The sequence below is a fragment of the Schistocerca serialis genome, chromosome 1 (genome assembly GCF_023864345.2).
Source record: "Schistocerca serialis cubense isolate TAMUIC-IGC-003099 chromosome 1, iqSchSeri2.2, whole genome shotgun sequence".
In the NCBI taxonomy this organism is placed as follows: domain Eukaryota; kingdom Metazoa; phylum Arthropoda; class Insecta; order Orthoptera; family Acrididae; genus Schistocerca; species Schistocerca serialis.
The window spans coordinates 388,936,490-388,952,256 of record NC_064638.1 but is presented as its reverse complement, the minus strand read 5'-3'; the positions used below and the strand labels follow the sequence as shown (position 1 = coordinate 388,952,256).

The window sequence follows — 15,767 nt, the reverse complement described above, 5'->3', positions numbered from 1 at the left end:
TACATCTAGCACAAAATCTTATAAATCGTGATGGCGGTTGTCAACTGGACAAGGCTTGGGTCGTGGTGATCTCTCTAATTTCTTCTGAGAGAAGACAGTTTATTCATAATGACATGTCTGGCGACATCTGACGTCTGTTTTTAGCGACACAAGTGCGTATTCTGACAGAGGGTGGACATGTAGTTTTCACCTTTATGCATGCACACGCGTTTTCACGCCAAGCTTTTGCTATAAAGCTTTTGTGCACTCTCCAGTGACGGGCACTCACCTGAAGATAGCTGGATGATTGCCAGCCGAAATATAATGGCAAGAAGTCAATGTGATTTGGCTGCAATCCTGAAACCTCATCAAACATTCAGTATGCTGGGAAAACTTCAAGAATCACATTTTGAAACTGACAAAAAAACCAATTCGTCTCAGTTCATAAGTCCTCCTTGTGATTTTTGACCTTAAAGAAAAATGCTAACATATTTGTATCTCAAGTTGACTTGGGATGACGATAAACTCATATGATAATTGCTTAAAAGCCTGGCTTAGTGACCAGTCGTCTTGTGCACACATACTGTACTTGAGAAAGGAAAGTGATGAGCATTTCAGAGAGAATTTCTGATGTTAAGAAATACTTAATACATCCTTTAACATTCTTTGAGGCAATGCAAATAATTTTTATACCTATTTTGTTCAGGTTGATGGCTGGATAGCTCGGACATACCCAAGTCAGTCGTCAAAATTTGGGAGTTTTCTTGATCCCTTGGCAGACAAAGTCCTCATAGCATGTTTGTTTCTAACACTTACATATGCTGGATACATTCCAAGTAAGTAATGAAAAACAAGATAAAGCTCCATAATCCATAATTTGTCACTTTTGACACTGTGCTAAATATCTTTTATTTTACTTATTTATTGATGGACTACCATCATTTTTATTATTATGGCCGGCCAGTGTGGCCAAGCAGTTCTAGGCGCTTCAGTCTGGAACCGCACGACCGCTACGGTCACAGGTTCGAATCCTACCTCAGGCATGGAAGTGTGTGATGTCCTTAGGTTTAAGTAGTTCTAAGTTCTAGGGGACTGATGCCCTCAGATGTTAAGTCCCATAGTGCTCAGAGCCATTTTATTATTATGAATAAGGTATTTGAGAGAGAGAGAGAGAGAGAGAGAGAGAGAGAGAGAGAGAGAGAGAGAGAGAGAGTGAGTGAGTGAGTGTGAGAGAGAGAGAGGACAGAACAGAAAAGAAGAAGATTCCAGGTATGATCAAACATCGTATCAGAATAATTTAGGGGATAACCAGTTCCATTCTGTACCCTTCCACAATTTGAGTTTTGCTCAATCTCTAGTGACTTCATCATAAACAGAATTATAAAGTATTATATTCCTTTGACAATGTTATGAAAAAGATAGATTGCTACTCACCATATAGCAGAGATGCTGAGTCGCAGACTGGCACAACAAAAGGACTACCAAACATGTAAGCTTTTGGCCAGAAGGCCTTCTGAAATAGACAACATACAAAATACACTTTCACGCAAATGCAGCTCACACACACATGACCACTGTCTCTGGCTACCGTATCCAGACACATCTTCACTGGTCATCATGGCTCAGTTTGAAGCAGGACTCATATCTGAAGACAGTTCTGCTCCAGTCAATGAGATCCCAGGCCAAAGATGTGTTTGGAGACGCCCCTGAGAACGATGGGGTGCCAACCTGACTGTTGCCTGCCATATGGTCCGATGACGAGGACAGGGGTGCCATTTCACATCATAGCAGGACCACGTTGGTTGTCATCTGTGGCACCCTTACAACACAGAGTTATGTCAACAATACTGTACATCTAGTTCTGTTGCCTTTTGTAGCAAGACATCCTGGCCTTACATTTCAGCAGGATAATGCCCACCCACACGTGGCAAGAGTTTTTACTGCTTGTCTTCATGCTTGCCAAACCCTACTTTAGCCAGCAAGGTCACCGGACCTCTCCCCAGTTGAGAATGTTGGGAGCTCTATGGGCAGGACCATCCAGCCATCTTGGGATCCTGATGATCTAAGGCACTAGTGGAACAGTATTTGGGACAATATGCGTCAGGAAGACGTGCAAGAATTCTGTCAATCAATGCCAAGCAGAATAATTGCTTGCACAAAGGCAAGCGATTGACCAATGCATTAGCAACTTGTCCAGTTTGCGAAGCTGTTTCTCTTGAATAAATCATTCATTTTTTTGTGAAATTGTTCTCATTTGTTTGCCTGTACATATACGTCACACTACCGGTTTCTGCCACATTTGGGTAATTCCTTCATGGTGGATCATCCCCCGACCCCCCTCCCCGCCCCTCCTCCTCCTCCTCCTCCTCCTCCTCCTCCACCTTCTTCTTCTTAGGGTGTGTATTGTTTACTAATGCTGGTGAATCTTCTGAATTTTGGGTATCGGTTTAGGGTCTTTAGCCAATAAATTGCAAGATGCAGGTGTGCTAACACCTTGCAGCTAAGAGACCTCACATTGGAAATCTAGTAAAACAGCATGAATATGTCAAGATGTTTTAATTTAAATGTCTTTGAAAGTTCCAGATAAATCAAAATGCTAGTTCCTTTCTTTTACGAGGGTGGTTTGAAAAGTTCGGAATCACCACAAGAGATCAGTACTAGAACAACGAGTTGTTCACGTGATGTTCATTGGACTGTTGCCTGTAAACACATGCCGTGTCAGTCCTCTTGGAAGAGAGCTGTGGTGATGATGTGGCTCTGGTGTTCCTGCATAGTGATTTGTGAGGATGGAAAAAATCGAGATTCGAGCAGTGATAAAGTACTTCCTAAAGAAAGGTACGAAAGCAAAGGACATGCTGATTTCTGGAATACACTTGGGGACTCTGCTCCTTCATATTCAACTGTCGCCAAGTGGACAAATGAATTTAAAATTGGTCGGGAGAGCTTAGATGATTTGTGCAGTGGTTGGCCAAGATGTGTCACTACTCCAGAAATCATTGCAAACGTGCACAAAATAGTCATGAAGGATTGCTGATTGAAAGTGCATGAAATTGCTCATGCTTGCCAGATGTTGTCTGAAAGGGCATACCACATTTTAATTGAAGAATTAAAAACGAAAAAAAATATCTGCAAGATGGGTGCCGCAACTCATGATGTTGGCTCAAAAATGCACACAAGAATGTACATTTCCGTACAAAGTTTGACCCATTTTAGGAGAAATGAACAAGACTTTTTGCTCAGGTTTGTGACCACAGATGAAACTTGGGACCACTACTGTATTCCAGAGACTAAACAACAGTCAAAGCAGTGGAAACATGCTGATTCTGTGCCACCAAAGAAAGCAAAGACAATCCCTTTGGCGGAAAAGGTCATGGCATCAGTGTTGTCTGGTGTGAAGGGGATTCTGTTTGTAGATTATCTACCCACTGTGCAAACAATTTCTGGAGAATACTATGCTAACCTTCTGGACAAATTGCAACAAAAGATATGCGAGAAAAGGCCAGGTTTACCAAGGAAGAAAGTCATCCTCCAATGCCTGCACACGTGCTGTCGCCATGGCAAAATTACATGAACTAAGATATGAATAGTTGCCACTCCCACCTTATTCACCTGATATGGCTCCGTCAGACTTCCATATCTCCCCAAAACTGAAACTTTTTATTGGCGGATGAAGAGTCACTTCAAACGAAGACTTGATAGATGTAATTGACAACTATTTTGCAGTCCTGGAGGAAACTCATTTTTGAGATGGGATCAAGGCACTGGAACATTGTTGGACCAAGTGCATTAATCTACAAGGAGACTACATTGAAAATAAAAAAGTTTCATTGATGTAAGTACTTTTTTTCTATTCTGTCCAAAAACTTTTCAAACCATCCCGTAGATCCCTAACTCTGTCCAGGACATATTTTTCTTTTTTTGGCTATGAGAGGAGCATTTTTCATTATGGTTCCCAACTTTCACTCTATCATAATTTTGACATTAGATCACCATAGCTTGTCAATCTGTGTACATTTTTGTTGACTTGACAGTGGGTGATCTGGTATACAAAACAACTGGGCTACAATTAATCACATGTATTTGTCTAGCTTCTTACAAAATTGAACCAGTTTGCATAAATTTGAAACATAGAAGTGGTGTGTGTAAAAAAAAACCTCACAAAAAATGTATTTTTTGTGCATAAAGTCCAAATGAAGCTGGATTTTTGAAAGATAGTGTCCTGTTTTATAGTAATAATGCATTTATTTATTTATTTCACTTTAAACTGTTTTTGTGCACTCAATTCATGTAAGAACGAATTTTATGTGCTCCATTTAGCTTGAATTTACACCACTGAATCTCAACAACAGATAAAGATTATTGGAAATAAATTCATTTTGACTTTATCTACTTATATCTTCATGCCAAGTTTGAACCAATTCATACAAAATTAAAGTATATAAATGGTGCACTTCACAACCCTCACAAAAAAAACATGTCTATTGCGCACAAAATCTAGAGCACATAAAAACCTCACAAAAATCATGTCTTTTTGCGTGTACAATCTAAGTGAAACTAGAGTTTTGAAAGTGAGTTTTCAATTTTATTGTAAGAATGCATTCTTTATTTATTTATTCACCTTAAACCATTTCCACCCATTCTGTTCACTAAGAACGAATTTTTTGTGCTACATTCAGCTCGACTTTAAACCTTTGCATCTCATCAATGAATAAAGATTATTGGAAAAATAATTGTATTGACTTCATCCATTTATTCACTTTTGCACAAAGTTTGAACTGATTCGTACAAGTTCAAAGTTTGTACATGGTGCACATCAGAGACGTCAAAGACAAAAGTTGTTTTTTTACTTTATCATTTGTCTACCTTTGTGCAAAGTTTGAAATGATTCATACAAGCTTAAAGTATAGAAGTGGCACGCTTCCAAAACCTTCCAAATAAATGTGCTTTTTCCCCTGTTATTGCACTTAACATCAGAACGGTACATGTACAAACGGTGCCACTTGCTGAGAATTAATTTGAGCCCAATTAAAAGCTTTTGCAAAATGAACTAAATCATTCACATAATTTGCCTGAGTACCAGCCCCAGTCAGCCCCAGTTCATCTTTCAAACTTTCATTAATGTACTGTAATATAGCTACACTAAAACAGATGTTCAAAAGGATGTGCAAATGGCTGCTGATCCAGGCTAAACCAAAAACTTCTTACCCTTTGTTCCCAGCTCAAATAGAAACCATGCCCCCCCCCCCAAACTGTGATTCTGTGCATGGTCTTTTCAGAAATATTTGTTACAGCACTAGCACACCTGTAATGGTAGATCTTGCAGCTTGCCTTTGAATTTCTTCAGTATACTCCTATAATCTGACATAGTGGGATACTTCAACTCAGAATATATTCCAGCACCCAGCAACAATTTTTAACAATATTGTTCTCTTAGTGTACCCATCTGTTCAAAAGAAACATGGAAACATGGGTAAACTTCTTAGAAACTGAGTAAACTGCACTTTTCCTTGACATCTACATGCTAACCCTGTGAATTAATATTAATTTCATGCAGAGTGTCTCATTTGTCTTCAGCTACAGCTACATACTTGTACATACACCACAAACCATTATATGTTGCATAGTGGAGAGGTATCTTGTACCATTACTAGTCATTTCCTTTCTTGTTCCACTTGCAAGTGGAGTGAGTGAAAAATGACAGTGTATATGCCTCCATACAAGCTGTAATTTCTCTTATCTTGTCTTCGGAGTCAGTATGTGAAATGTACATAGGCAACATTGGAATCATTCTGCAGTCAACCCCAAATACCAATTCTCTAAATTTTTTCAATAGTGTTTTGCAAAAACGTCGTCTTCCCTCTAGGGATTTTCATTTGAATTCATAAAGCATCTCCATTATGTTGGTGTCTTGATTGAACCTTCCGGTAACAAACCCAGTATCACACCTCTGAATTGCTTTGATGTCTTCCTTTAATCCAACTTGGTGTGTGGGTCACAAACACTTAGCAATACTCAAGCATGGTTAGTATTAGTGTTCTATACAAGATCTTCTTTATAGATGAGCTATGCTTTCCTAAAATTCTCCCAATAAATTAAAGTTGACCATTCACCTTCCTTACTATCATCCTTAAGTGCTCATTCCACTTCATATTGCTTTCTAATGTTGCACCTAGATGTTTAATTGACATGACTGTGTCAAGCAGCACACCACTAATAGTATATTCAAACATTGTGGGTTTGTTTTTCCTACTCATCTGCGTCAACTTCCATTCTGCTGCATTAATAGCAAACTGTAAATGAGAGTTTCAGATGTTCATGAAGTGAGTTAACATCTGTGACCAGTAAAAATTGGGTTGGACTGGGATTCAAACCTGAGTCCTTGCTTTTCCCAGGTACTCTCAAAAATTTTTGTGACGCAAGTGATAGTTAAAAGTTAGAACCATGTAGCTTAGAGGGAAGTAAAAGACAATTTAAAAATTTGAGTTATTCGTGGAGGCATGCGTGTGTTCTACAATCAATAGTCTATTGTTTGGGAAAGACAAGGCTACAGTTTTGAGTCTCATTCCAGCACACAGATTTAGCCTTTCCAAGATCTTCATTGTAGTATATACACTGCTAATAACTGCATCATAATCACTGTAAATCCTGACCAACATTCATCTTCACCTGACACTTATTTGTTTCAGAGTCTCAGTTTCAGTTGATATTAAGCATGAGAAGTGGTTATGTATGGCATTTATTTATGCAGCAGCTAGATGATGAAATTGTAGTGTTGGCATGAATGATTTTTGAAGTGTGTGATTTAAGATTTCTTCTCTCCCTTTATTGTCATCTATTTCAGCCCCAGGCTCCAAAACAGATTGTATTGAAGCTTCTGACCAGTTATTCAATTCTTCATAGAACTAGTAAGTTCTTGCTTTTTCTGATAGATATTTTGCTAATTTATAACTATTTAAAATATTAAAGACATCACACAGCTATCTTACAGAATCATCCACTGATGTGAACTTTTATCTCCCTGTTTCTGCACAGTCTCTTTTCTCCAAATTTTATGAATGTTACTGCTACACAAGTGTCTCTCTTCTGTCATTTTTCATCACTTTTCACTTACTCTAGGTCATACCCTTCCAAAATCTTCAAAATGTAGTGGGAAATGAATATTAAATGAGCCACCAGATTATTGTTGTGTGATTAGCTCTGAAGTTGGCGTACAAAAAAATGTGGGAAACTTGTAGCCAAATCTACATTTGTAGTGATTGTAGACTTAGAGAAAACTTTTGACAATCTTGACCAGAAAAACTCTCTTTGAAATTCTGAAGATAGCAGGGGTGAACTACAGAGAGCAAAGGGCTATTTACAACTTATACAGAAATCAGACTGCAGTTATAAGAGTCGGAGGGGCATAAAAGAGAGGCAGTGGTTGAGAAGGCATGAGACAGTGCTGTAGACTATTCCCAATGTTATTCAATCTGTACATTGAGGAAGCAGAAAGGAAACAAAAAACAAAAATTTGGGGTTTGCCAATGACATCGTAATTCTGTCAGAGACAGCAAAAGACTTGGAAGAGCAGTTGAATGGAATGGACAAAGCATACTGAAAGGAGGATATATGACAACATCATCAAAAGCAAAACAAGGAGATAAGAATGTAGTTGATTTAAATCAGGTGATGCTGAGGAAATTAGATATTAGGGCACAAGACACTGAAAGTAGTAGATGAGTTTTGTTATTTGGACAGCAAAATAGCTGATGATGGCCAAAGTAGAGGATATAAAATGTAGACTAGCAGTGGCAAGAAAAGCTTTTCTAAAGAAAAGAAATTTGTTAACATTGAATAATGTAGATTTGAGTTAAGGAAGTCTTTACTGACAGTATTTGTCTGGAGTGTAGCCATGAGTGGAAGTGAAATATGAATGATTTAGACAAGAAAAAGAGTAGAAACATTTGAAATGAGGTGTTACAGAAGAATATTGAAAATTAGATGGATAGATCATATAACTTATGGGGAGGAACTGAATAGAATTGGGGAGAAAAGAAATTTGTGGTACAGTATGACTAGAAGAAGGGACTGGTTGGTGGACACATTCTGAGACATCGTGGGATCATCAATTGAGTATTCGGAAGGTTGCAGTAGTTATTTGACGATGAAGAGGCTTGCACAGGATAGAAGAGCATGGAGAGCTTCGTCAAAGCAATCTTCAGACTGAAGACCACAACAACAATTACAAAGTAACTTGCTCAACTAAAAAACATCATTCTTGAGGAAGAACCTGTGTAAATGTTAGTAAATAATTTTGTTATTTAGTAGAAAATTAGAATTTTTTAGGACTAATTGTTTACAATTAATATTTTTACAAAATTTTGTACAAAAACAAAATATTTAAGAAAACAAACTATCAAACACTTTCCTCATTTTGGTAAAACATACTGTTATACTTAAGTTTTTGTGGTGTATAATTTTTCATTACAGTTTTACGGAAATATCTGTTCTAGTAATGAGTTTGGCATCATGGATTGTTACATTTTTATGTAAAGGACAGTGCAAGATGAAGCAGAGTGGTTGTCTTGTCGTCAGTATAGCTATGGTTTATATATTTTTTGTACTTCTTACTGAATGGTAATACTGAAGGCTAGGTTTCAGTTTACCATCAAAATGAAATCAATGACTATGAAAAATTGTGAATTTCATCTGCTGCATCAAGAAAGAATAAATTAGAAGAATGTATGCAAATATTGTCAGGTTATTATTTACAGTTAGGAAACCTGGACCTTCTAATTCTGGGTGGAAGATAAGTATTGATGTTATTTTTCTTGTAACGATATCAGATTAACTGAGGGACATACGGTGATACATCTTGTGTTGGTGTTCCAACAAAAGCACCTGCTAAATGATGCAGTATTCTGTATTTTTGCAAAAGTCGGATAATTTTCTGTTGAAATAATCAGATAGTTACACTACAATGTAAATTTAATCATCTAGTGTAATTTCTGCTGGTAACCTACAAAGTGTTTTGCTTTCTAGGATATGCATATGATTAGTGTTTTAATGTTGCACAAACACAATATCAGAATTGCAACTAAGGACCTTCATGCAGGGTATACTAAGACAATGAACAAAGTAGTACTCGGTACAAACACGCTCAACCAAGAAGTACACCTACTGATGCACAGTCTAACATGAAGCATACATCTGTCAATAAACATTTGTTCGCCCCGTGGCCCCAGTGTGCAGGCCTATACAAGGCTGTTTGGCAAATGTCACTGCGAGGTGGCCTCTTTAGCCTGGTCATGGAGGTGCACCCTGTTTGATATTGCGCACTCATTTTATAGGGTTAAAATACCCCTTCCCCTTGGGGAAAAATGTTCACCATAGAGATATCCACATCTTCGTTGGATCAGATGGGGAGGACTGCTGGAGCGGGTGTCGTGTTGTCACACATGAATAGGGTCTGAAATGGTGGGCATGGACAGGTGCAATGCACACTTGTCTGCAAGAGACCATAAGGGAGCACTGATGCTGGGGGTGCCATATCCATGTTCACCTCCAGGCAGGCACACAGTGATGGAGGCAGCAGAGAAGGGGGGCTGCAGAAATGTAATTGGCCTTGTGCCAACTATGCCACCCAGAGGAGGTGACACTCGGAACGAAGATGGAGCAGGAGCTGGGGGACACTACAGATGATGGAGGCATCCTTGTGCGGCAGCAGGGTTTCTGGCAGGGTGACCAAAACAAGTGGCAGCAGGCTAGCAAATATGTATGAGAAACATCCCAAAGGTCCAGATAGAGAGGCTGCATGTTGTCTCACCACAATGCAGACAGTATCATAAGCCTGACTGCTGACTCTTCTGTAGCCATCAAAAACTGAGAGGTGGTGGTGGAGAACATAATAGTTGTGCAAAGTATCTATCTGACAGTCAGCCCAACAGTTTATCTGGCCAGCCTTGGCGGACAAATTGAACAACCGACGTAGGATATGATTGGCCATGACAGTTGCCAAAATCTGAGAACTGGTAATGGGAAAACCATCCACAGGTTTTGGGCTTCATCATCTAGATGGAAACACAGCAGTTCATCCTGATCAAATGCCGAATTGGGGCCAGTCAACAGTTGAGAAAGAGCATCTGCATTAGCAGGATGTACTGTACATTGGAAATGAATTTCATAGTTGTAGCGCAACAAAAACGGAGCCCACCAGTGCAGGCGATGGGCTGCTTTGTCCGGTAATGATGCCAAAGGATGGAAAAGAAAAACCAAAGGTTTATGATCAGTATTCAAATGAAATTTAGAACTACATAGAAAAACTAGAAATTTTTTTTAGTAACAAGAGGCCTTATATTTGTGAATAATGTTGTTGCACACGATTCAGCACACACAATAGGATGTTCAGAACCATCCGCGTATTTGTGCATGAGAATGGCCCCAAGGCCTTGCTGTGAGGCATCTGTGGCCAACACAAAATTTTAGAGCCCTGTCGGAAGGTAACCAAGCAATATCACAAGTGTAACCATCCGCGTATTTGTGCATGAGAATGGCCCCAAGGCCTTGCTGTGAGGCATCTGTGGCCAACACAAAATTTTAGAGCCCTGTTGGAAGGTAACCAAGCAATATCACAAGTGTAATTTCAACTTCGACGGTGTTAAAAAAATGCTCACAGGTGGCGACCAGTGAAAAGGAATACCTTTCCTTACGAGAGCATGAAGGGGCTAAGTTACTGCTAAGAGCTAAGAAGAAATTTATGGTAGTATGCAATCTTTCCGAGAAAGGCTTGCAACTCTTTGACATTGGTAGGAGACAACAGTGGCATCAGTGTGCTGGTATAAAGGCTGGACACAGCATGCGAGACTTCATAACCAAGTAGACAGCTGAACAAAATTGTGATTTGTCCAAATTACATTTCAACCCAGTGGCCTGCAGCACCATGAACAAAGCACAAAAGTTCTGCAATTGTTCCTCTGTTGAGAAACTGAAAACCACACAATCAACCAGATAGTTAATGCATTCTGCCATGGAGGCCATGAGCTGCTCCAAAAATCATTTGAAGATGGCAGGTGTGCTAGCTATTTCAAATGGCAGGTGTTGGTATTGATATAACCCAAAGGGAATGTTCACTATAAGGATATGTTTGGTGTCATAATACATAGGCAGTTTCAAGTAGGCCACAGACAAGTCTATTTTGGAAAAATATTGGCTGTCAGAAACCCACACTAAGGAGTTAATTCTGAAGGGGTAAGGGACAAATATCAATGGTTTTGCGACTATCACCAGTGGAATAGACCATTCACTAGCGGACACAGGTGTGATAAAACCCAAAGATATGTATACCGATTTTTAATTTGATGTGCTCCTGTAAAGCTATTGGGATTGGGTAGGCTTGAAAAAAATGGACATGCCACTTTTTTCATTGTGATGTGAGCCTCAAAATCAGTAGCAGTCATAGACCTTCTGAAAACAAGGTGGAATATTCTGAGTAGAACGTACCCAGTTGCCATTACGGAACTTGATCTGGTACCAGATGCACTTTGTCAGAAACAGAGTAGCCAAAAATTTTGAATGTGCATAATCCAAATAAGTTTTCAGCATCATCCACCACTAGAAAGATCAAAGGCCGAACAACTGCTTTATACATTACAGGAGCAGAAAACTATCCTAATATGGATATTTGTTGTTTATTGTAAGTCACCAACATATTTCAATATTGAGTTCGTTTGGGCTACCATCACTTGGGAAACACTGTTCACATCCATGTTCATGTCTGGTGAATGAGATTGTGAGTGCATACAGATGCAATTTGTTTTATTTTTACGATGGTTGCATGTGGCAGCACGCGGCCCGCTGGTGTTGAACAAAACGATAAGGGCGCAACAGGAAAGGAGCACAAGGCAGCTGTTGTGACGGTGACTGCTGTTGCTGTTTAGCACAATGCTGCCCCATGCATTGTGGAAACCACAGTTGCATGGCTGCAATGTTGTCTTTCCCCCATGAGCTAACCAACAGCAGCTGAGGAGGATAAGCAGTGGCGGCTCTTCACACCAAGCTTCTATCTCATTTCCTGCCTCTCTAGATATTGCAGAAAACTGGGAAATATTCAAAACCTCTGTGAGAGGAGGGTTTTCCCAAACTCCTGTACGAGGGGCACATTATAGCATCATGAATCATCAAATCAGCATATGAGTAACAGTGAGCTTCAAACTGGCAATGACGGCTGAGCCTGTGAACTTCCGCTGCCCAAACTCTGTATGACTGATGAGGTCACTTTTGACACAGCATGCGAGGCTGGACACAGCATGCGAGACTTCATAACCCATTAGACAGCTGAACAAAATTGTGATTTGTCCAAATTACATTTCAACCCGGTGGCCAACCCAGTGGCCTGCAGCACCATGAACAAAGCACAAAGCACTCAATGCCCAGCACTCAATGCCCAGCAGCAGTAACATGAGTATATTTGCAGTGATAAGTAGAGAGCAACTGACACATTTCATTAAAAGAGAGACTGGCAGGTCCCTAAAGAGGAGTCAGCTGACACAGAAGGTGATAAACACGAGGAGAAATCCCTGGCATAAAGAAAGCCTCACACATGTTGGAGTTCCCAACTCCTAAAGCTGGAAAAGTTGTTGAAGGCATTCTTCATATGTATCCCAACCTTTCGCACAGTAATCGTTTAGAGGAAACGGTAGGGTAGTGTCAACAACAGTGAACCCTGGCTACTGCTGGTGGGTGAGAGTTCACTGCTATTCAACAAGAGATTGAAGAATTTCTTTCACTGACATATTGGCCACACACTACACTTGATGTGCAGTCCAACATGGAGCATAGGTCTGTCAAATAAACAATAGCATTTCAGTGAAACTATACAGAGAACTTAGGAGTAATGCCATCCACATTACGTATGTAAGGAAATATTATACAGTAGGTCTGTTAGTCAGAAATCACATTTTAATGTTGCTTGTTTGTGAGAAGATTGTGTTATGCCTCATATAAGATGGAGAAATGCCTATCAGTGCACATCAGTATTCGACACTGACAAGATTGTGAGTCATTGAGAGTGCAATTTATTATTCTGCAATATTGCTTCACCAGAATCCTATGACTATCCACTTGCAAATATAGAATCAATGGGGTCAAGAGGGCATACTCAGTGCGATGCAGAATCTCAGTGTCCTCACACAATTTAGTGCCCAAGAAGTAAGACTTATTGTTCCATCAGTTGTGCAGCCACGTCACGAACCTTGAGTCAGTAACTGGACTTCTTTGTAGCAAGATATGAATCCACTCAGAGTGTGCGACGGCATCTGGAACACCACAGACTATCAGCGCAGCAACCACTGTTATGGCTTCTGTTGACACTGAAGGCGCACCAATAGTGATAGCCCGAGACAACACAGGAGTGGAACCATCTCATCTTTTCAGACAACTCCCAGTTCTGCGTACAGCACCACAATGGAAGTATCCACGAGAATTAGGGTGCTGATGACCTTGCCATTCTTAAAATACTAATCGACGTCGAGGTGAATTAACGTTTCGAGATTGTGTTTGTCAGTGTCATAAGAGCCCAGCACCTGGTGTAATATGTAGGATGGCACTGAATACACAAGCCAGTCAACTCTGGTTCACATAGTTATTTGGACAGCAGCTGTTACATTTCAGATGATTTAAGGCTGGTGGCCCCTGTTCAAGGTCTGCAAGACATTCTCCTTCAACAAGACAGCATGCTGCCCGTGTTGTTCTGACCTTCCTGAATACAAAGGGTGTTCAACTGTTGCCCTAGCCAGCACATTCTCCAGATCTCTCTCGCATTGGAAACATCTGGTCATGGATTTCTGAGAGACTGGCATGTTACCACTTGTCAGCCACTTTGATTTATGAACTCGGGCACAGAACTGAAGCAGAATGAATTGATGTACCTTCATCTGTCATCCAAGCCCAGCCACTGTTATTGTCAGGGTGAGAGCTCTATGTATTGAACTTTGTACTCTGAATATACCTCCCTGCCCCATGTCACCTACATACTGAATAATATATTCTTACAACTATACTGTATATGCACAGTAAATAAAATGTTCAAAACAGTAAAGAGCAACAATGAGTTGTCACTTCCATTCTAGCTGTATTAGAGCAGATTCAGATTTTGGCTAGTGACTAGCCACTATCGGTGCTAAAATACATGAAGTCAGACCATAGAGTACAAAAATCACAACACATGACATAACCTATAGTGCTTGTAAGCAAAATTACATACTAGTATTTCAGAGTTGTTATACATGCCCTAGTATGTCTACACCTCTTCTTCAGGATCTTGTTACAGCTCTTTAAAGACTACTGTATAACGAAGGTATGTTTTGCAGAGAATACATCAGTTGACATACTATATGAACTACATAATACATAACCTTCATAGTAAAGCAATTAGAATCTCTAATAAAATGTAAAATTTACAAAGAAATAAAATAAAATGCTAGTGAAATTACTGATATTCCTCCAGTGATGTACTGCCACATTTAAAAGTCAACATTAGAAGAGATAAAAAAATGCCAGAGTCACTCCTAGTGAGCCAGTTAGTTTGTTAATCTTCAAAAGCATAGGTAAAATCGATTTCATAAAATTTTCCATAAAATTTACAAACAGCTAGGAGGCACACGGTGTATTAGAATTGATTTAAATATATATTTTTTTTCTTTTATACATTTTTAGTTGTCATGCTGAGGTATGTGGCTCCTATTACTTATTGAATAGTTCATAGTTAGCACCAGATACAGTGTTGGTGTGATTTGCCAATCTGTAACGGATGTAGAGAGTATTGATCTCTGTGTCACTTCATCCAGGCTTTTAATTGTGTGTACAATAAAAATAAGATACTTAATTGCTATTATTAACAATGTACAAGCATCTAGAGAAAGCTTTTGACAATGTTGACTGGAATACTGTCTTTCAAATTCTGAAGGTGGCAGGGGTAAAATACAGGGAGATAAAGGCTATTTACAATTTGTACAGAAACCAGATGGCAGTTATAAGCGTCAAGGGACATGAAGGGGGAGCAGTGGTTGGGAATGGAGTGAGACAGGGTTGTAGTCTCTCTCCGATGTTATTCAATCTGTATATTGAGCAAGCAGTGAAGGAAACAAAAGAAAAATTCGGAGTAGGTATTAAAATCCATGGAGAAGAAATAAAAACTTTGAGGTTCGCCGATGACATCGTAATTCTGTCAGAGACAGCAAAGGACTTGGAAGAGCAGTTGAATGGAATGGATAGTGTCTTGAACGGAGGATATAAGATGAACATCAATAAAATCAAAATGAGGATAATGGAATGTAGTCGAATTAAGTCGGGTGATGCTGAGGGAATTAGATTAGGAAATGAGACACTTAAAGTAGTAAAGGAGTTTTGCTATGTGGGGAGCAAAATAACTGATGATGGTCAAAATAGAGAGGATATAAAATGTAGACTGGCAATGGCAAGGAAAGCGTTTCTAAAGAAGAGAAATTTGTTAACATCGAGTATAGATTTAAGTGTCAGGAAGTCATTTCTGAAAGTATTTGTATGGAGTGTGGCCATGTATGGAAGTGAAACATGGACGATAAATAGTTTGGACAAGAAGAGAATAGAAGCTTTCGAAATGTGGTGCTACAGAAGAATGTTGAAGATTAGATGGGTAGATCACATAACTAATGAGGAAGTATTGAATAGGATTGGGGAGAAGAGAAGTTTGTGGCACAACTTGTCCAGAAGAAGGGATCGGTTGGTAGGACATGTTCTGAGGCATCAAGGGATCACCAATTTAGTATTGGAGG

General features: G+C 39.5%; 1 protein-coding gene across 3 annotated transcripts in view; it reads left to right on the top strand.

The window, feature by feature from the left end:
• Positions 1 to 15,767, top strand: part of LOC126471238 (probable cardiolipin synthase (CMP-forming)) — an 88,178-nt gene that overhangs the window by 56,491 nt on the left and 15,920 nt on the right. For all 3 annotated transcript variants that reach the window (XM_050099367.1, XM_050099361.1, XM_050099373.1), the window contains one exon: positions 686 to 815. In XM_050099367.1, coding sequence (XP_049955324.1) covers positions 686 to 815 — 130 coding nt within the window. The remainder of the gene's footprint in view (positions 1 to 685; positions 816 to 15,767) is intronic.